Genomic DNA, 22,751 nt, shown 5'->3' with positions numbered 1-22,751 from the left:
GAGTGCTCGCCCATCAGGTGCACGGCAATGGTTCGGCGCCTCACCGGTGAAGAGTTTTGCATCATTATGGAGTATCTTCGTGACGCACAGACAAACACATACATACATACATACATACACGGACTAAGCGCGTTATTATATAGCATGATATCATTCTGTGATAGCTGTTTGGGGAAAACAGGAATAAAACCCATACTTAGGGTCATTCTTTCAAATAGTGTTTATATTATATTGGTATCGAAAGAGTGATTGAAGCTGGAATCTGAATGTTCTTCAAAAGTAGAAATGAAACGAATAGGATGAAAACTATGAAATTTTTCGCCTAAATTTATTTAAAAAAAGAAGGCGTTGTTCGAAAAACACAATTCTAATTCTGCAAAAAAATACCACTATTATTAATTTTCATCTATTTCATCAGTGAATCCGAACGAAGAGAACGCCACGGAAGGTCTGAAGTCAGACTTTAGCCGGACGTTCAAACTGGTAAATAATATAATAGAATTTGTGAAAAGAATGGAATGAAAAACAAAGTGTTTTAAATAAAAAAGATGAAGTCACCGGCGTATCAATCCAATTGGGATGCGCCATCGCGTTTTACTGCAATTCATAATCGTTCAGGTTTTGGGAGGCGTGTTGGCCTATACAATGACTTGGGGAGCCAGTTGACGACCTTCCAAACAGGTCTGGTACCTATTTATCGACTCCGGCGGGATGAAAGGTTTGGTTTGCACTAGGGCAGTTTTGATCCATAGACCATGTGGCTTCTACCTTTAACCGACTGCTCCACTCCCACCCCGAGGATAAAAACACTGACTTGACACATCAGCTAGTCCCCGCAAGGCACTCGAATTGATTACCGCCAGAAACTTTGTTAACTTTGTCCACAGCAATACGATATTCGAGATGATTTTGTCTGCCAACGAGGCATACGTCACCAATATTAACATACAAACTCGTACTTTATAGTAACATAAAAAAGACTATCACATTTTAATTTTGACAAAGGAACAAAAGCGATTCTGAATTGAAGTGATCGTGGTGGCGCGTCGCAAGCGGATTGATTAACGCTAGACACACATACTTTATTTCGTATAAAAGAAATGGAATTAAACAGAGATAACTGCATAATGTGTACTAGGAGGAATTAAGAGAAAAGACTTCATTTCTTTCATAGTCTGAACATTGCTTCAGCATTTTATCACAACCGTTTAGATGTATTATGTACTCCATTGGAAAGACAGTTGATGCAGGATGGTACTCGCAGTAGATGGCGCAAGACAATGTGTAACTCTTTTTATTGCGAGGGGTAGGGATCAATCCCCTACAAAAGTGGTATTTTTGCACTTAGTGTTAACAGTTTGAACAGCACAATTCTCATACGACAATGACGATTTTCTTTTTATTTCGAAAAAGCAGTTTCGATGCTTATACTGAGCGAAAAAAAGACATCTACAGCGGAAATAAGTTAGTACAAAGTAAGCTCTACGAGCTTCTGAATAACGACACTCAAATTAAATTCCATAAAATAATTCTTATGCATGATTGAAGAGAGCGGTAATCGACAATCAACCCAGGGTTATTAGCTTGCCACCCAACTCCGAAAACCCGTGTCGCACGGGGGCGCAGTTTGTACAGACTAACAAGTAGATTAATTTTATAAAAAGCCAATAAATCAAACCCCCCCAAAGTTAATTAGAAAAGTGAGATTTCTGATTTTTCTTTTTCTTTGTTTTCCAAGTACCTTTAAACAACAAGAGGTCCCTAAAGTATTCAACTCGTGTCTTCTTAAAACATCTCGCAGCCCGTACATGTTCAAGCGAACGCGTAGGATCACAGGCATATATTTAATCACTGTGGTGGAACGTGGTGGGGATTTACTTTTTTCACTTTTTTTATATTTTCGAAACTAAAAAATTCTGGGATCGAATCCTCTACTTGCGTTTCCTTGTCATGAGTAAATTGTTTGTAACTATGAAGATGGTTTAAAATGTGTCTCCATCGTTCTAGCTGTTTTCTCAAAGTGCCGGGGGACCGCATGTCAGTCAAAAATATTTTTTTATTCACTTTATATTAATATCCATAATAGCACTGTTCATTGGTATTTACTAATCATATTATTTCGACTTACTTATTAAGCCTCCAATTTGCTTTTTCAATTCTGCTTATAATTACTAATTCTTCATTGCTTTATGAGCGGCTATAGTAGAGAGGATGAAATGAGGAGATATTTTCCGGAGGGTCTTCTATGGAGCGGTTAATTAGGGGAGTTTTTTTTTTACCAACTATACGCTTGACCCCAGTTAGCGTTGAAGTGATGCCTCTCTCTATCTTTTATGCATTACCTTCAGCACGTTTGCCGAACGATTTGTTCAGAAATTTGATACGTATATGCTGGCAACTGCTTTAGTAGGAGTTATTATAGTTTTTTTTTCTGACGAGGGATAATTATTTTTTGTCTGTTTGATGATAACGTTCATATCGCTCAATCTTATAACACCAATTTATGGTGAGTCTTGGGAACGAATAACAGAAATACTTTGATATTGTAGCGGTGTAGAAGAAATGTAGATGGAGTTTGAATTTTCTTCAAACTTAGAACTGTCACGATTCTCAGGAATAACTGCAGAGTCCTTCACCAATGGTAATATTCATAAAACGAGCGAAAAGAGCCCTGTTAGCAACGAAAAAGGTTTAGTTCGGCGACGGAAATTTACAAAAAGTGACCCGGTTTTGACTTTTTATTGACCAATGAAGCGATGCGAGCGTTATCGCACATATATATATATGTATGACTATTCAATGGAATAATGGTATTTTATTTGTCTTTGTCGAGAAAATTCTGGTTAGATTTCTGGGTTTTATGAGCTTATTAAACTTTCGATAAAATGATTGTTGAGAGTTTGGTATCTGAAAATAAATGTCGATAATCTAAATGCTATTATTTCAGTTCGTTTGCAATGCAGTTCCTGATCCTTGGCTAATACAACGTGGAATTATTTGTAGGATCAAAATAATTAATATTACTGACAAATACTTTCTTTTAGTCTCGACAAGTTCTCCAGGCTACGTATACGGAACCATCATCGTTTCTCTTAGGTCACGGCTTTTACCACGATGAACGGTGATAGTTCTTTAAACTCTATAAGACATTCGAGACGGAAAAAGGTCAAGTTCGAGTACGAAGACTACGAGGAGGACGAAAATTGCACATATATTTATCATTGTATTTTCATGCAGCCAAAGAAGAAAAGGATTTTCGTGTCCCTATGGTGAAGTAACATTTGTGGCTGTCCGAATAAAAATTGCAGCTGAAGTTTCGGTTAGCCTTTTCAGTTTTTTCTATCCATTGTTTAATTGCATTATTATGCGCTTATGTTCCATGTGTTCTCCAAATTGCTTTGAAGAGCTAATTTGTATAGTGTAGTCACGTATTCTTCGTTTGTAGGTGAAATCACTACATGCATCGCGTGTTGCTGAGGGTATCATATAGCAGCGATTTTGATTAAACCAGTTAGGCGTGTTTTCTGGTTTCCTCAATGCTGCCAACGAAGTCGCTGTCGCAAACGCAATATTGCCCATCCGGAGGCATGTGCGATGATATTTCAACACCTTGCTGAACCGGAAAGCTCCGTCTGCCCCTGAACTCCTGCACTCCCAACAACCGACATACACCACTGTCAGCGAGGAACCACCGCCTGAGTCGAAGGTTCTCGTCTGTATACAAAAGATGAAAAAAGGAAAATCTGGTGAAGATGATAGCATTAGCTCAGAAACATTTTTCTTACGTTTGGAATTTGCAAGATCATGAGGACAACAACGAAGAGTCGGTCAGACGAGTTCTCTTATCCGATGTTTATTTCGTGGGCTAATATCATTTGAAAAAGAAGAACGCCTACTGCGAGGACGGAGGAGTACAATGCGAAGCCTCCCAAATCGTGGAAACTTCGTCATACGTATACCTCGGACATTCTAGAACATAGAGAACGACTTGAAGGAGGAACTGAATAGAAGCATGAGAGCAGCATGGGCAGCATTCGCAGCCGTCAGGGAAGCTACGGACCAACTAACGGACCAAGATTTTCGTGCCCATCTGTTCTACTCGACAGTTCTTCCAGTGCTATGGAGACGTAGGCAGACACCGCTGCCACGTCTACTACTTTCTATTCACAGAACCCTTGAGAGATGCCTTCTGAAGTGAAGCCTTCTTCTGTAGGCGCACACAACACCAAGCTGGTCTTTGCAGCTCCAGCTAAAGAGCGATGTCTCGTCTTCGCAACCCAGCGGAATATACATCGAAAGCAAAGCTGAGATGGACCGGTCACATTATGAGAAGTCATCACAAAGTCCATGTTATCCGAGACTTCGTACACACTGAAGACTCTGATCTGAATTTCATAGAAATAAAAATTTTGATGCATTAGTTCTGTACAGTGCAATACAATGCATGCATGTGCAATTCATTGCGCTGTACAAAACTAATTCATTGCACATGAATGCATTGCATTGCACTGTACAAAATTCACAGCTGGAGTTTTGTTGGGGTTTCTTGTTTTTTCCATTCAAAATTTAATTCCATTATTATGCGCTCGAGGGTTTTTGAAAGTATGCACACCAAAAATAGTTATGTTGATGTGAGATTGAATGCCAGCCGTGGTGTCCTTTGTCAAAATTAAAATGTTACAGTTGCTTTTGTGTTACTTTAGAGACCGAATTTGTATGTTAACAATGGTCACGTATGCTTCGCTGGCAGACAAAATCATCTCAACCATCGTATTGTTGGAGGAATCAGGTAGCGGCAATTTTTACTCAAAAATTTAGGCGTGTTTTTCAGCTTCCCCTATCGGACTCGGAGTGTCACGAGTTTTCTATAATTCCGCTCTCATTTCTTCCATCGTTGTTTTCTTAGCGGCTAAATTTGCTTTCATGGTTCGATTTCACTTCGCCCGTTAATGCCCCTTATTAGGGTGGATGGCGTGTAGCGCCATCCACCCTAATAAAGGGCATTAACGGGTGAAGCGTGTACTGCATCTGGCTGCCCTTGTTCCGGTCGTACCCTCGACTGCTTGTGAGGTCATCTTATTCCATATCGGTCCTGCAGAAAGAGTATTTGTCACCCTGTACGACATCACCATACAGTCGGAGGTCGGTTTCGTAAATTTCGCCTCGTGTCTACCGATTATCTTGTTAATCGCCTTGACCACACAACCTGGAGGATGTGTTAGAATACAGTATCTCTTCATCCCTGTGCAAAGCGGAAAAAAAATTTCACAATATTGACAGCGGGGGATAAGCACAATGAAAGTTTTACACTAGCGCGAATGAATAATTGTTGCGAAAAGCAGCATTGGGAAAAATGAATGGGTGAAACTAAATTGACTGCTAACACAGCACTGCTTTTACACGGTACCGTATACGAAATCGAAGAGCCGAGCTCTCATGTACGTGGCTAAATTTCCAACGTGTCAACTCTAGCCAGCTATTTCACCGTATAAAAGAAGGGACTGAGGGACGCGGGACGTCAACGCCAAAAATGGTGCCTCTCATCTGGGTAAGTTTCTAATCAAATAGTAGAGCGTATCAATTTAGGTTACAAAAAATCCTAACATTGGCCGTCCACAGGACGTCGCCTTAACAATCAGTAGGTTTTTTCTTAAAATTTCGTTTAGAATTTTTCACCTGAGAACAGAACGTAGAAAACTATTAACATAGACGTCGAGATTTTTTTAGCAGTAGCAGCAACAAAGAATTTCGAGAGAGAGCTAATAAGAATAGGGCACACCTGAGACATGCAGAGCAGACTTGGATAATAAAGTATGTTTCTAGGAGATTTTCCTCGTCCTTGCGAACTTGTCGCTCATTGTCGTCGCCCTGGATGTCCCAACATGTGAGTGCTAGAAACCGGTCTCTCCTTTGTTTTGCAACTCCAGTGTACTAATGTGCCTGGAGACAGATTTTGTGAAACGAATCGATTGGAGTTCGATATGATATGTTACTGTTCAGTTTTTGGATGTAAGAACTCGCTGATTAGTGATGATTGGAGGGAAGTGGTTCTCAAGTTTCACAACGACAATCGCAAGAATGTAGCTGAGAACAAACAAGCATCAAAAGATGGGAAATTAATGCCTTACGCAAAAAATATGAATGAACTGGTACGTTCTTGAATCATTCGTTAGAAACATGTGGAATTTTGTAGAGGACTACTACTGTATCTGGACACTGTATGTGGTGCTGTATCTTATTTCCTGAGTATTCAGAACAGCACTAAATAGTAGATTGTAAATGAATAGAAAAGAACTTCCGTAGGGTTTGCCAGGCACAAAAACAAAAACGTTAACATTTCGTCACTTTATTTCATCTCTTACTGACAATTATGAGAATTTGGAGAGTTTTATCAGGATTAGTCAGTCGTATCAGGACCCGGTGGGAAATTCACGGCGAAGGCGTAGAATTCGGGTGGTAGATTGCGGAACCCGGAATGGTTCCGCTCTTACCCTAATCGTCGTTAAAAAATGGAATGGAAGATGCCTTTTGCACGCGCCGCATACATATGCGAGCAGTCGAAGATCAATTATGTCTGGTCATCAGGCTATTCAAGTGAAGTCAATGAAGAGACTGCTGAGGAGACTGAAACGCGCATATAGAGGCGCATTCTAGTGTACCTCGTAGGAACTAAAGCGGATCGCACACCACTTTTTTTTACAACGATCAAGTAAAGATGACCAAAACCACCGTGGGTTCTGCAATCTGCTACTCGAACTCTACATTTTCGCTGTGGGTTCAGCACCTCGTCGAAATCGTGATGCACTGCCCTTAGTTTAGAAGGGAGGGATTTCAAGCAATGTTGATGAGTCAAGAAAAAACAGGTTGCGTACGAAAACGGTTCGTATCACATAACATCATGGCAGAGCCGCTCAGACGAAAATACATGAAGGTCACTAAAAACCACCTCTGTGATAGTGCAGTTCAACTCAAAGAAAACGCCTTACTTTCTTCAGCTTCCTGTGTGGAGAAATTCCAGATATTTCTGCTTCAAGGATAGGATGCTATGTGCTTTTTTACTTGAAAATGATAACTTTTCTGTACTAAATTATCGCTAGGTAGATGAAAGAGTAGTTTTCCTCCACACCATAAATGTTAGGGAAACATGAACAACTTCCCACTACAAAAATTCCTGACATATTTCTAAGATAATTGTGCAAATTTTACACTAATTCGTTATTTCCAATATACTAGTACTTCTCTTTTCCTTCTGTTTATTTTGTTGCAGGATTGCAGGGCTACTTTGCACTGATTCATGAGGATTTTCAAGTTTTAGTCTCTGCTATTTGTCATCAAAGTTGCAATTTGTTTTTTTTTTTCCTTCAGACGTGGGACTGCAATATAGAACATAATGCATGGTTATTAACTTGCGATTCCACAGTCACCGTTCCGAACGGATATGCAAAACTCGAATCAGAGTAAGAGATTTCGGTATTGCATCCAAAAAATGCAAGCCAAACCAACACTATCATTTAGGATTACTATGACCGGCAAAAACTGTGACATAAAGGCAAACACAAAGAAAGCATTGCAAACATGGTGGGAGGAGGTCAAAGTCGAAGATCTTTCGGCAGATCCAAAATATGACGACAAATATAAAAACTTTGCTCAAGTAAGAGCAGACGATTTTGTTTGCTTCCTCGCAGTAGTTCCTCGTGTTACAGATGGTAAACGCTGAAGTTACTGGATTTGCCTGCTCTTACAATCTGTGCAACGGAGCGGGCAAATTGGTGTGTCTCTACAACAAAATGTACGAGATCAGATGAATATGGATGAGAAAATGTTCAGAAAGTTAAGGATTGTTATGTAATTGTGGTGGTATTAAGGCTCTCCCAACCTGCCGATTTGTTGTATAAAGTGGCTGCTGATGAACCCAATGTCTGTGCAGACTGCACCTCTCCAACTCTTGCCACCCCTTGTGTAGCACACCTTTGTCAGCCAGAATACAAACTCGGTATGTTCTTTGAATTAGAACTGTTACCAGGTAGATAGTCCTTTTCTCTATATGAACAGGTCTTCAGTATGATTACCCTCCACAAAAAAGGCAAAGAATAAAAGCTGTTGACTACCAATCCGCTTAGGATACGCATTGATTCGACTGCAAATCGTTGGGGTTAAGGGCCACCCCATGAATGTGAGGTGGTACGGATTTCAGGTGGAATATTCTTATATGGGTCGTAGATTATGAAGAGGAGGATGATTCCGTCCATTTCTTCCTATTTACTGTAAGAAGCGTAGCTTCGAGCAATCCAGAACGCTATTTTCTACAAGGAGTTCGACTGGGGCGCGCCCGAAGATGCGGCGCGTGCCTTGTGCACGCGCCGCATCTTCGGGTCGTTTTTTACGGCAATTAGGAAGGAATGGACGGAATCACCCTCCTCTCCATAACATACGACCCCGTATACGAATACTCCCCCTGAAATCTGTACCACCTCAGATTCGTGGGATGATGCCTTTAATGAGCGCGTGAGCCTATACAATGACTTGTGGGTGCGAATCGATGTGTCATGCCATTCCTTTGATTCTTCCCAGACACCCCTAACACCAATTTTTCAACCTCGAAAAGTTGGAAGTTCGATCAGCACTAGTGCGATTTCGAACTTTGTATCGTGCATTCACACCTCACACCGATCCATAATGGTTCCCAATTCCTCGTTTTTGAGCTTATTTCTAAACTTTTACTATCAACTCCGATACGGGAACTTTCATTAGTACATGTTGAGTTCATAATAATAAAATGGTCACACAACATCATTTTATATTTGAAACAAGCGCATACAAATATTTTTTGCCTCTAAAGTGTTTTCTAATCTTCTACAAGTAACTGCCATAAAAATATCGAAACAATGACTGACACCCATGTTCCAACGAGAATCATTTTCTGGATAAAGTACATACAGTACTTGTATGGGGTCTATACAGATATCTACAACTTTAGAATTTGTCACTGTGTTGAATTAGAAATTGCGCTCCATAATGCTACATAGCTGACTCTTTTGAAAAAAAAATAACGTGGCTCTTAGCTGATTGATAACACTAATTTCACGGTCAAGTCCTTTAATCGAGTATATGGTACCGCAGGGAATTTGTAAGTTCATCTATAATAGAATACTAGAATGTGATGCATATTGAAAAAAACTAGCGCTACATACCGACTGCAAATCCTCCGTACGCTACACGCCCCTAACCCTAACCCGTGCAAGCCATTGTATAGCCCAGTTCATAAACCACAAACGATTCAGAATTGAAGTAAACGTGGCGTCGCATCTCAAGCGGATTGATTAACACCAGACACTTTACCTTTATCCTTTATGATGCATATATGAATCACAAGAAGTAAGATTTGTGCCGTAAATACGTTAGAGGATAAAAATAATCAGATGGATCTCCCTCATTTGTCGTAGCGTTGGTTCATTCGTTCGTTAATTGAAATTAATTCTTCCATTCTAAAGCCGCCGATACGGCTCCACCAGTACAATGTCCGTCTCAGCCCGCTGCAGCCGATGACATGACATACGATTTGGAACAGACGGCAATATACATGCACAATTATTACAGGTAATGAGAACCGAACTTGTATCATTTCGTCCTAATTCAATTTAAATGAAAGGTCGCTTCGATTACAGAAGGCTTATTGCAACTGGATGGGCTATGGATAACAACAACAAAAGTTATGCAAAACCGGCGGCAAAAATGCCTGCATTGGTGATTAATTGATGGTCATGTCAACCTTGTCCAATTTTATTTATCCTTCAGAAAATCAATTGTCAAACCGTGGCGGACTCAAAAATAAAAGCGGACTGCACAAATCCACAAAATACTCCGCTGGCAGATCACTCCCTGAATACCTACACAAAGAATTACCCTGCCTCAAGGCAAGAAGCCCTCGAAGAGGTATTTTTTTGCCTTCACTAAAGGTAACGTATGCCAGAGGGATATGTTACCCTTAGTGAAGGCAAAAAAAATAGTGACAGTGGCAACAAGCAATTAGAAATTATCGTCCAATGACATCAAAGGTAGCAGAAAAGCAGAGGTATAATGTCCTGAGAAAAAAAGGCATGAGCTTTTTTTTGAACGTAAAAATGCGTATAGAAATAAAATATTATTGCCAAAATGTTGTATGTAATTTGGTGAATAATTTCTCCATCTTATTCTTCAACAAAATAATATTGCACCAACGTTCAAGGAAAATATACGAGAAGAGAACACGTCTAAGATAGCAAATCATCTCAGCTATCATTTATTACAAATATACGAATGTACGAGAAGAGAACACGTCTAAGATAGCAAATCATCTCAGCTATCATTTATTACCTGTTTCCTGAATTCATCACATTGTAGGCGATAAATTCGTGGTATGGACAACTTCTGGATGTCACACTCGACGAAAAGGCTACGTATACGTCAGCAATAAAGAAAACAGCGGAAAGTTTCGCTAATGTAGGTATAGTCACTTTTTCTTTTATCAAAGGCACACAATAATAACAGGGTACATAATTCTACAATTGCAGTTAGCTCAAGATGAGGCCACTGAGATTGGATGTCACGTGCAAGAATGCGCGAAACAAGGTTTTACTATCGCCATCTGCCAGTACAACAAGTACGTTCCAATGATTCTTAAGGGAACGGATAGATTTGAGACAAGTCAGATCACTTTCTTTCTAGAACTTAACTCAACACCGTTAAAGTGCCGTTGTTTTCTACACCTCCTAGGTAATGTCGTCGATATTTTATTAGAGATTCCCTATTCCTTTTGTATAGTGACGCAGATCTTAGCACAAATAGAAAATTTTGCTGATCATTGCGATCAACAACGGCTCGGCATTGGGAAAGAAAATAGAAAAGAACAAGTCGAAAGAACAGTAAGAATGTAGATAATCATCTACAGATAAATCTACGGAAACCTGCAGAAATTCGGAGTAAAATGCGCTTTGGTCTGAGTTTTTTTTTTTTGAGAAATTTACTGCATATTAAATTTGTAGTGAGCACTGCTTTGTTAATACATCTAGAACATCAACTTCAAACAATCTTCTGGGATGGCAAATAGTCCTTCGCTTCCAGAATATTGTTATTCATTGATTAATTTTAATTTTGTTAATAATGCTTATTGCATAGCTCACACACGCTGTTAGTAACTTGGTAAGTAAGTGGAATACTGGACTTAAAACTTTAAAAAACAATGAACTACGGGATCTTCACCGCAGATTCCGCTCCTAAATTTCTGCTCCATAGAATACGTACATATTTCGCGCAAATCCAATCTCATGATCCTATGCATATGCATAGCAGATAAATATTCGCAATCACATATTACAGGACGATCTCCGCCAAGCTATTCTTTTGAAAAACACATAAAAGAGAATAAGATGCTTGTGATCTGAAGAAAAAATAACCGATGTAGTACTCATTGTACGGAACCGCCAAACTTTTCAATAAAGTAATGCGCTATTTTGAATTCACGAGTTGAGGAGGATAAACAAGAGAATTGGTTAGAACTGACGTATCCACTTTTCCCCAAAGGTCTGCAAGTCGTCGGTGAGAAATAATTTCCTGATATATTCTGGTTGCAGAGTTCCTACCGAAGATTCTCCTCTGTATGCAGTGGGCAACACGTGCTCGAAATGTTCGACGCTGAACAAAAAGTGTGACACAATCGGAGGGCTTTGCGTCTAGCCGCACTGAATCGAGTGCGCACAAAATCTTGGCTCTTTCTAGACGTTTATTTGCATAGAATTGTAAGAGAAGTTTCGCTTGTGATTTCCTTCCTTTTCTCTTTCGTAGGGAGGTCTCCTTGTGAATCTTATCCTGACATCGTTTGCATATAACGAATAAATATCTGCAGTTACGGGTCACGAAATATTACGTAGCCTGCCTTTCCAAGACAAGAGCAAAAGATCATTACGAATAAGCTAAAACACTTGCTTTTTCGTCAAGGTCGGTGAAAATGTGACCTTCATCTGCCTTCTTCTTATTGTTCGGTTTCGATGTCCCTCTAATGGGTAAGAGGCCATCACATCTAGGAATACTGAAAGAACTCGCGAATGAATTCCACGTATAAATTGAGCTGATTTGTGCATTTTCTTTTCTTTTCAAGCTGTATTTAGTCCATTTTTACTGCTGAAGTTTGTCTGATAATTGATTTACTTCTCAATAACTGAAATACTCCTTTAGTATTCGATTTATTTCTTCATAATCAAAGAAGGAAAATTGCAGTAGGATTCGGGACCACATGAAACTGAAACATAGAGGTAGTTAGCGTAGAAATTATCAATTATTGCGCAAAGACAAGTACTCGCATTAATGAGCTGCTTCTCTCTTATTTCATCAACTTCATCCAAATTTTAAGAATCCCTTAAGAAATTATGCAAAATTACTAATCTAAAAGAAATTCTACCGGTTCGATGTACATCTAAAGGTACTTTTGTTTTCATAACTGAGTGAGCGTCGCGCAGTGGAAGCAGCTCTCGACCCATGCAAGGAGAAAGCCTTACCTCTGATAGATGATCTAGGCCTCGCCCCCATCGGGAGCATCCTCGAGAGGCTTGCGATGCGGTCCTTGGTGTCGTCGTCCCAAGCGTCCTTAATCGGTAATTGGCCTGCAGGTATCCGGTGGCTGGGGTGCTCTCCGTGTGCTCCAGGCATGGGCTCTTATGAGCCCAGCCGCGAGATCAACTTGCGATAGAGCGCGTTATCCACATTACTTACACGTCCCTCCCCACCCCCCCTCCCCCTCTTACTTTTAAGTCCGTCCCAGACTTCCATATATTTACAAATAACCCGCTAGAAATAACGACCCGATAAATATATATATATATATATACCTATATTTGCCTATAATATATTTACATACTTACATAAATACAAATAACTCGCAGGTCTGCTGCAGGCACAATGGCATTAAGAGAGCTGGCCCAACTGATCACACGACCCCAGAAAGGGACGCGAGGAAGGGAACGAACGTGTCCGGAGATGCTTTGGCGACACCGGGATATGGCTACGTTCATACGCCTATACTTGTCGAGGAATTCGGCAGACTCTGGCGCTACATGTGAGGAGGACCACCTCTTTTTCTTTTCCTTGGACGGAGGCGACTGTGGAAAGCTCCACAACTAGTTCGTCGGCTGCCCGCTCTAACCGGCAATACTGTTCGCGATAAAACATTATAATGCAATACTGGGCTGGTGTCAGACCTCGGCACAAAAGCGCTCCAGGCACGCGCAAACGCTCCAGGCATACTTTATATATACATACATATATATATATATATATATATATATATATATATATATATATATATAAGTACGGAGGCGGAAGGAGAAGACATATATATATATATTTATTTATATATAAGTCACCGTATGTATATTAACCCTACTCAGTACATAAAGGTATTTCGAGAGTTGTACAGTAACTTCACGACCGTAATTTCGTCATTCTACAAGAACATCATCGTTGACATGAAGAGGGGGGTCCAACAGGGTGATACAATTCCACCCAAAATATTCACAGCCATTCTCGAGAACGCAATGCGAAGGTTGGAATGGGACGACATGGGAATGAAGGTTGATGGTCGGCAGCTACACCATTTGCGCTTTGCTGATGACATCGTACTGATAACAACTAGCATCAGCCAAGCGGAACGAATGCTGACCGAATTCGAAAAAAACGAAACATGTAGATGCATCGGTCTTCAGCTGGATCTACAAAAGACGATGTTCATGCAGAACGGATGGGTCTGGAATGCCCCATTCACGCTCACCGGAACGAACATATCCGAATGCACCAGCTACGTTTATCTGGGTCGGGAACTGAACATGATGAACGAGGAGGAGCTGGGCAGGAGGAGACGAGCGGTTTGGGGAGCGTACAAGAGCATCGAGGATGTAGTGAAGAAAACCAGGAACACCCGGCTCCGTGCTCACCTCTTCAACACCACCGTACTTCCTGCTTTGACCTATGCTTCGGAAACCTGGGCATTTCGCAAGCAGGAAGAAAACGCGGTGAGCGTCATTGAACGCGCAATTGAGAGAGTGATGCTAGGAGTATCCCGTTCACGCAAGTGAGGGACGGGATTTGAAGTTCTCTCCTACGTCAACGATCGAAGATTAGAGACGCCGCCGCGTTTGCCAAGGAAAGTAAAATAAGGTGGGCCGGACACGTGAAGCGCTTTAATGACAACCGTTGGACCAGAGCAGTGAACGACTGGGTTCCCCGCGATATTAAGCGCACTACAGGAAGACCGCCGACCCGATGGTCAGATTTCTTCACGAAGTCCTTCAAAGAAAAATATGATGCTCTTCGTGTCCCACGCGAAAGGAGGAACCACTGGGCTACTCTGGCACGCGATCAGGACAAATGGAAGAATTACTGGCGCCCGCTCGACCAGTTCGAAGATCAACGGGAGTCAAGGTGATCAAGGTGATCAAGGTGATGTATATTAATTGTTTGTTTACTACTTATAATCTTTAATCATACAAATAAGTGTTATCACCAACAATTTGGATAAAGAAACTACGAAAAGCTGTTAAGCTTTAGAGTTTCCCTTTATTCATCACCAAGACAAAGTCAAAATCAAAACGAAAGTAATTCTGGTTTTGGTCAAGCTAATGCCTGTGTGATAACGAGTGTTTTGTTTATGCTCGTGTGTTAATTAGTATGCTATTAACTAGAAACTGTTTTGTTACAGGAGTAACAGGGTGTGGTTCATTCTTATTCATAACTATACCATAACTCGTCTCCACCCTCGAAGCATCAGCCCTCACATCAATAAGGAAGGCGTTCTCAGATTTGAAGTCCATTCATAAGAAATAGCTTTTTGTTTCAGGTGTCGGTATGGGAGACGCATACGAGATGATGGGGGAGTTGGGCGCCGATCCGCCACCGCCGCCACCGCCTCCACCACCACCTGCACCTCCTCCTCCTCCGCCACCACCACAACCTCATGGTAACTTGCCACCGCCCCAACATTTTCGCTCACCTTTCCCTACTCCCCCACCGCCTGGCCCGCAGGACTTTTTCGCTTTGCCTCCCGCTGGTCAGAACCCTTTTCCATCCCCTCCACCGATGCAAAGACCTCAAGGAGCTGGTCGGCCTGGCGGACAGCAAAAAGCACCCACTGCACCTCGAGTAGATCCATACTTCGGACTGCCTAAAGCAGCAGTCACTCAAACAACAACAGAGAAGGATAGTGGGAGCAGCAAGTGAGTACATTGCTTAGAACATGAACTCGAGGCTAGATCGAGCTCTTTCCGAGATGGTAAGATCTTGGATGCGCGGGGAATCGAGCGATGTTTTCAAAGAAAGATGAATACAAAAATAACAACGATTAAGCATCAACAATAATAACGAAAATAATAAATTTAATAAAATAACAACAGAAATGACGCTGGACATGTGTTTAACCGCCACATGTCTTTGCTGATTTACTTCTAAATCTAATGACGTCGCAGTCTGAAGTTCAAGGTACTTTTCAGTTTTGTAGAAAATGTAGAGAAGAAATATTAGGAAAATCAAAAGGAAAAACTGGAAATAGACAGACTTTAGTTTTTTGCATAGGCAACGTGGAGATTTCAGAAATAAAATGAAGAAGCAGTCAAAAATAAAACCGAAAAATGTAGCAAGTGGAAAAAGTGCTTCAAGTGGGTTAGTGTTTTTTTTTTTCGAAGAAAAAATAACAACGCTTCAAACCCTCAAAGGAAAGCTCCGAATATGAACGATGGGAATTATAAACTAAATATGAAAATGAATAATAAATAAATATCAATTTGAGTTATAAATTGATTATAAATTGATTTGAGCCAATTCTGAGGCTCTTAGAACAACGTTGGAATTTGTGAAAACCAGCCTTTGTTTATTAATTGGGTAACTTGCTAAATTAATGAAAAGTGAAAAAACAGATTCCCTCGGCCATCAAAACTCAATAAAATATTTTTCCAGAAAGAAGAAAAAACAGCGGTCAAGCAAGTAACGAAATTAAGTATTTATTCGCTGCAAAAAAACGTAGTGAAAAACCGATTCGTTTGTATAAAATGATTGATTGCAACTTAATAAAATGATTTTGATCGTATATCAATGTTTAGTCCACAGTGAAGTGTGCTCCCGTTAATAATCGCAGCCAACAAACGGTAAATCCCTTCTAAGGAAACAAAACATCATTGTGTTGACATTTTATTACTCAAGAACCTCTTTGATTGTTTCGAGGCTACCGCTAAGATTTCGATGAGTGATGAAGAGAGACGACAGAGATATCGTACCCGCTAATTATTGTTTGTACTTTTGTCCTGGTTTGATCATCCTCTCCCCCACACGCAGACTTCATGGAATTGCCAAAGTTAGTTAAAGAAACTGCGCTACAAATCGTTGGGAGCTCACGCAGCTTCAGGGCTTTTCAAAAAGGCGCAAAGACTGCACAGCAGTTAAAACCAAACATCATTCTAAATTTCTGGGAACACAAAGGTTCCTCGTGTGCCTTTGTTTGCTTGGATTTTATCAATGTTTGAAACCACACCCCGCAAATTCATTTTTACTTAATCTATGAATCTATGTACAGCATCAAATGGCTCCCTTTTGTATAAGGTATGTAAGACGTGCTTAGGATATCCGTAGGTAGGTAAGAAAATGAAGCCACGGGAATTTGCATCAGCGCTTAGTCATATTGAAATTTGGCAAGCGTGAAAAATTTAATAAAATTTAACTTAATTTTGTTTGCAGGAATTGAATCGTGAATGGGTTGTTGCCCTTAACTTTCTCTCAGTTGGTAGAGCACATTTAACTCACTGTCTACCAAACACGATACCAAAATCACATCGAGAGATCGAAGTTTTAGATTTACTTGGCATCTGTCGTGAATTTCATTACTGCTGATTGCTGTGCTATGCAAGCAACAGTAAATTTACATCATCAAGGGTATAGCTCCGCCTTCAGAGGAACAAAGCGGTAAAGTTGACAATTGATTTGTACAAGTTGTCAGATATTCGCCTTTTTAATTAAAGCTCGAAAAAGCTCTACATTCTCGTGAGAAAATTCAAAAAAAAAACGCTTTATTACTTCATTGAAAAAAATGCAATACAACAGAAGACAAGAAGAGAAATTAAAACCTCGGTTGCTTTACTACTCATCCTCCAAAACCGTACAGCGTACGTCCTTGTCTCTTAAGCGCATAGACAACGTCCATAGCGGTTACGGTATTGCGTTTAGCGTGCTCACAGTACGTCACAGCGTCTCTAATCACACATGCCAGAAATGTCCGAAGCACATCACGAGTCTCTGCATAGATGAGGCCGGAGATGCGTTTCACGCCGGCACGTCGGGCAAGTCGACGTATCGCTGGTTTCGTGATTCCTTGAATTGGCTCGCTTCTGTACTTCTTGTGACGTTTCGAGAGTCGCTTTCCAAGACCTTTGCCGGAATGTCCACTGATCGCGGTCATATGCACGGAAATGAATTACGTAGTTTGCATTTCGCCTTTTATATGAGGTTCTACCGAGACCACCACGTTGAACAACCTTATCAGCATCGTACTTGTTAGTGTTTGCTCTAAGATTAGTGTTCTCAACTTATATATTCATGAACGCCTAGGATTTACAATATAGCATTGCAATCTTAGAGTATCAGGCATCTTCTAAGCAACGCAATGCGGAATAAGCCTTTCAAAAATTCAGTTTTAGTAACATGTAATAGTTCATTTGAAATAAGTTGTCAGCTCGCTGTAAGCACGGACTTCAAGAGCGCGTTAGGCTCCAAAGTGGAATTCTCACCAGTTCTCTCACTGCAGGTTCAAAGCGTATTCTTATCTAAAAAAATGTGGTCGTGGAACAGCAGAACACACTCATCGCCGTATATGTACTTCAGAGATTGTGTAAATAACGAGGACAGTCGTCCTCTACTCTCTCCTCTATTCTCTAATTCTCACGATACGCAACATTGGATGTCATTGAAATGCAGTGCGGGAGTTGCAGGGGAAGCTACGTCTCATCAATAGAAACGTACTTCAGTTCCCTTTCGCAAGGTTAAATCAAGGTACAGTTCGATATCATAGTAAATTGGGAGTTGATTTAATTGGTTATGTGAACATCCACTGAACAAAACACTGAATGAAGAGAAGTGCTGGTCGCAGAACGTTGAGTACGTTTTCTATAACGAAGAAAGCCTTAGGAATGAGAGGAAAAGAAGAATTCGACCGCACGACCAACGATTTGGTCTTTTACCAGGGCATTTGTGGGTTTTGGTTCAGGAAATCAAATGTGAGCGACATCACACCTACCACTAAAACAATTCTACTGCACGGCGCTGACCTAATATCACGGTCACAAAACTACTGGAGTGATGTTAATGGAATTGCGTTTTTCTCAGTCTACTTTCTTGTTGAATGATGAATTTTGTTTTGATGAGGTGTTTGCGGGACCCATCGCATGCCTTCGGCTTTCCAGGCTGCAAAAATGATGACCACTGCGCACAGTCAAAATAAAGCTTGCTAAGCTATATCTTGCTTCTGTTCTTCTAACTTGACTACATCTAACACTAAATTTAAGCAATCGCTATTCTAATGTTAAAGTACTTCCGTATTCCTTAGGAATGAGCATCACAAGAAAAAACTCAAACTTGAAGGTGTTAGATAACGAAAGTATTCACTACAAGATAATGACAACACGAATTTGGGATTACAAAGCAAAAAGAAAAATCGACGCTTACGACATTCGGCCTCGTCACCACTCATTTCCAGTTACCTCGACGACAACAGCACTCGGAATACTCTTATCGAAGTAGATAAAAACAGTATGATGTAAATATGGACCATAACTGCATAAATTGTATTTGTGCGCGATGCTTTGACTTGTTTTGCTCGAATTCGAAGCTGGACCTGCTCGTCACACTGCAAAAATACTTCTCTCAATCGCACACACGCGAACCTAACTAGAACCCCTTTTGACAAACACAAGAAAATTTCCAAACTCCTTATTTTCATATCAGTCTGAATGTCCGGCTAAAGCCGGACTTCAGACTTTCTGTGGTGTTCCCGCCATCACTGATCAATAGAAATTAATAGTGGTGGCATTTTCTGCAAAGAATGCCTTCTTCTCTTTTTTTTTGCAAATTTAGACGAAAGATTTCGTAGTACTCTTTTAATTAGCGTCATTTCTACATTTGAAAATTATTCAAACTTCAGCTTCAAACTCTGCTTTGGTCCCCAACATATTATAGACACAATTTGAAAACAATACCCAAAGTATGGGTTGTCCTTCTGCTTCCACCAAACAGTTATCACAGAATGATGTTTTAACATAAAATTACATGAATGACATCATAGTACTGATAACGTCCTAAGTAAACTATTCGCAACTCTTTAAGAAGCCGTTTGCATGGGTGTTTCCACTTTTGAAGTGAGAATGTCACCAAGATGAGGCAGACATGCGAGAAAATAGATAGGAGGAGTCACAGTGGTTTAGCAACGCGCACAGTGGCCACGGCTGCGAAACGGTTATAAAGTTCCATTTACCTTTTGCAACATGCACACGAACTTACTGCGCGATACTACTGCATTACGACGCATCAATCCGACGCAGTGGGACCCTAGTCGCTACCCATTTTTCGAATTTCGTGACACACAGACAAACAAGCACACACACTCGGACTAAGCTCGTTATTATATACAAGCCTGAACGTCCGGCTAAAGCTCATGAAGCTCGTTCATATTTCATAAAGCTATATTCAGAAAATGCTTACTACCTTGTTTATGCGCTGGAACTTTCAGCTAGTAAACAATGACGTTACGGTGGAAGCTTCAATGCTATTGGTTTTTTTTTTCAGTTGCTGGAAAAGACAGTAGAAGAGCCTTCATTTCTGAATTCCGACAATGGTTCCAACTTCGAATACTTAGGATGTTGTGAAATTGTCCTTCACTTTATTTCAGTTCTGTCGAAGAAAGAAGCTAGGGAAAGATTGATAAAAAAAAAAGCAAATTTTTCTGAAGGGAATGCATCACTTAGACGGCCTGTGGCAAAAGTAAGCGTTTAGGATGTGCGGAATCGAAATGTCCCGATATGGAGTTTCTCGTGTCCCACTACAGTCCTGCGTGAGTTTCCAATCTATGTGAAGAAAAATAGAATAAGCAAGAAAAAATTGGCTGATGGTTTCTACACTGAATAAGCATGAGCACAGAGATCACCCTTCAGTGGAAATCGCAAATGACATGCTATCTACGAGATACGACTAATCTGCAAAAAAACAGTGATTGCCCGCTGGGCTGTCTCTACATGGGTAAAGAAGGACAGGTACAGTTCGAAAAACACCGGACTTTTTTTTTGTTGTAGTGTCGTTGGCAGAAAAAAAAACATTATTTTCTCCGAAATGCATATTTATGAAACTTTTAAAAATTCCTATCCCGCAAAAGTTGTGGTTGTGGTTGGCTTACAACATTAGATATTTGCCACTGAGTACTTTTTTGAAATTCCACACAAGCGATTTTTAAAGGCTTCGACGGAGGTAATACTAAGCTTAGATACGAGATGTACTTGGTGTGGGCAGACTTTCCTGTTCAAAACTTATAGAAAACCAGTCTGAATCCGGCTAAAGCCGGACTTCAGACTTTCTGTAGTGTTTGGTTAGCTTGCCTTCACTGATCAACGAAAATTAATATTAGTGCCATTTTCTATGAAATTGGACTTGTGTATCCCCAACAAACTTTCTTCCTTTTTTTATATTATAACTAAAAGCGAAAGATTTCATGGTCTAATTTCTAAACGCGTCAGTTCTACGTTTGGAGAACATTCGAACTTCAGCTTTAACACTCCTTACCAATATATTACGACCAAAATTTAAAGGGTGATGTATAGATATCAAATCTATAAACAGTTATCAAAGAGTGATGTTCTGGCATAAAATGACGTGAAAAACATCATCTTGCTGATAAAGATAACGTTCCACGTTAGATCACATAAACATCTTGCTACTATTTAAGCAGTCGTTTGCATGCGGGTTTCCACTTTCTGAGAACGGCATGCTACCAACTTGAGGCGAACGAAGAAGGAAATAGACACGCGGAGGAGTCGTAAAAGTGAAAAGCAAAGCGCCCAGACGCTACGGCTATGAAACGGCTGCGACCATCTATCTTTTGGGTCTTGCACACGAAGTTATCACGCACCATTTCGACGCCGGTGGTCCCGCCGCACTCCCTTCTATAGGTATCTGACGCCGGTGGTCCCGTCGCACCCCCTTCTATAGGTATCTGACACCGGTGGACCCGTCGGACCCCCTCTATAGGTATCTGACGCCGCTGGACCCGTCGCACCTCCTTGTATAGGTATCTTACTCCGGTGGACCCGTCGCACCCGCTTCTATAGGTATCTGGTGCCGGCGCACCAATCTGGCGCCGCTGGACCCGTCGCACCCCTCTATAGGTATCTGACGCCCGTGGACCCGTCGCACCCCGAATTATAGCTATCTGGTGCCGGTGGACCCGTCACACCCGCTTCTATAGGTATCTGGTGCCGGCGCACCAATCTGGCGCCGCTGGACCCGTCGCACCTCCTTGTATAGGTATCTTATTCCGGTGGACCCGTCGCACCCCTCTATAGGTATCTGACGCCGGTGGACCCGTCGCACCCCCTCTATAGGTATCTGGCGCCGGTGGACCCGTCGCACCCGCTTCTATAGGTATCTGGCGCCGGTGAACCCGTCGCACCCCCCTTTTTGAATTTCGTGACTGACACACACAGACACACACACAGAATAAGCCCGTTATTATATACATGATCATGATATCATGATCATGATCATGATCATGATTGTACGACCTTATATCACAAGAATTTTTACATTGTCATACAGAATTGTTAGAAGAATAAGGACAGCAAAGGTTTGTAGTATAATGGATTTCGACCACGTTTACATTTTTTGCAATACTCGAATATTCTTTTTTCTTCTGATCCATTAAATAACGTGATTTAAATCCTGATTTCAGACCTACTCAGCTCAGATCTTTTCACACTCATAATATTCGAGTAGAACAGCGAGCCCTTCGGCTACTTGTGTTTAGCCTACGGTATAGTGCACATTGACAATTGTTTTCCAGCAGCTATTTATAGGAGTACAGACACTCGAAGTACAATTTCTTTTCTCCCTTTTGTGGTGCGCGTTTACGTATATCCCAATATTCGATCGTTCATCACTTACCATACCACGGCTGGCTGCCATGGTGTCCGAACCGCATGCCACCTTCCATCTTGAAGCCGAGAAGAACTTACCACGCAACCATCTGACATGCCCCGATCTATACCACTATACATCTGTCACGTCGTGTATATATTGTCGTTGCTGTGTATTGGTGTTATAGGGTTAAACCGCATTTGTAATCCGCATGTACCACACAACACCACTGTACCATCGCACACCATTAGGGTTAGAGCATGGGATCAGGGAGGCAGCACCGAGACCCTTGAAGGGGGTCAGGGCAAGCGACCGGATCTTAAGCGCTGGCTCGCAGGGTTCGGAGGGGCTAGGCCGCGACGTGATGGCTAGCCCAGCACAACCACCTCTGAGTCCGTTCAATCGGCTTTGGGTTATGCCCACCAATGCCTACCGCTTCTCCTTGGAGCGGTCCCGAGGCACTAGGCACACATTAAAGTAAGTGACATATATTTTCGCCGAATCTCTCAAATTTTAGAAAAGGTGGCCTAGCATCTTGACCTATTTGAAGTAAAAAATATTCGACAGAG

General features: G+C 41.2%; 3 protein-coding genes across 6 annotated transcripts; 2 read left to right on the top strand and 1 right to left on the bottom strand.

Annotated features, from left to right (window-relative positions):
- Window positions 1-5,530: 5,530 nt before the first annotated feature.
- On the top strand, window positions 5,531-16,094 carry RB195_005337 (uncharacterized protein; the record flags this gene model as incomplete). Of its 4 annotated transcripts, none has more annotated exons than XM_064177766.1 (20): window positions 5,531-5,548; window positions 5,824-5,884; window positions 6,001-6,149; window positions 7,366-7,457; window positions 7,516-7,651; window positions 7,704-7,789; window positions 7,866-7,993; window positions 9,492-9,597; window positions 9,666-9,744; window positions 9,796-9,933; window positions 10,381-10,479; window positions 10,551-10,639; window positions 11,610-11,681; window positions 12,549-12,626; window positions 12,926-13,087; window positions 13,448-14,039; window positions 14,274-14,466; window positions 14,864-15,239; window positions 15,613-15,677; window positions 15,976-16,094. In XM_064177766.1, 20 exons carry the CDS (start codon window positions 5,531-5,533, stop codon window positions 16,092-16,094), a joined length of 2,838 nt encoding a protein of 945 aa, XP_064034876.1. The 4 variants fall into 4 exon arrangements, with proteins under 4 accessions (XP_064034876.1, XP_064034878.1, XP_064034880.1 ...); XM_064177767.1 differs by having other exon boundaries at window positions 15,613-15,681; window positions 15,976-16,006; XM_064177765.1 differs by lacking the exons at window positions 12,549-12,626; window positions 12,926-13,087; window positions 13,448-14,039; ... (2 more) ...; window positions 15,613-15,677; window positions 15,976-16,094 and having other exon boundaries at window positions 11,610-11,712.
- RB195_005338 (uncharacterized protein) lies at window positions 13,497-14,102 on the top strand (the record flags this gene model as incomplete). Its single annotated transcript, XM_064177768.1, has 1 exon — window positions 13,497-14,102. One exon carries the CDS (start codon window positions 13,497-13,499, stop codon window positions 14,100-14,102), a length of 606 nt encoding a protein of 201 aa, XP_064034879.1.
- A 1,058-nt stretch (window positions 16,095-17,152) lies between the features above and the next one.
- On the bottom strand, window positions 17,153-17,467 carry RB195_005336 (uncharacterized protein; the record flags this gene model as incomplete). Its single annotated transcript, XM_013452237.2, has 1 exon — window positions 17,153-17,467. One exon carries the CDS (start codon window positions 17,465-17,467, stop codon window positions 17,153-17,155), a length of 315 nt encoding a protein of 104 aa, XP_013307691.1.
- Between the last annotated feature and the right edge of the window lie 5,284 nt (window positions 17,468-22,751).

This window comes from Necator americanus, chromosome I, assembly GCF_031761385.1.
Source record: "Necator americanus strain Aroian chromosome I, whole genome shotgun sequence".
Taxonomy (NCBI): domain Eukaryota; kingdom Metazoa; phylum Nematoda; class Chromadorea; order Rhabditida; family Ancylostomatidae; genus Necator; species Necator americanus.
Note: the sequence above shows the minus strand (reverse complement) of the source record. Positions and strands in the feature narration are given on the sequence as shown.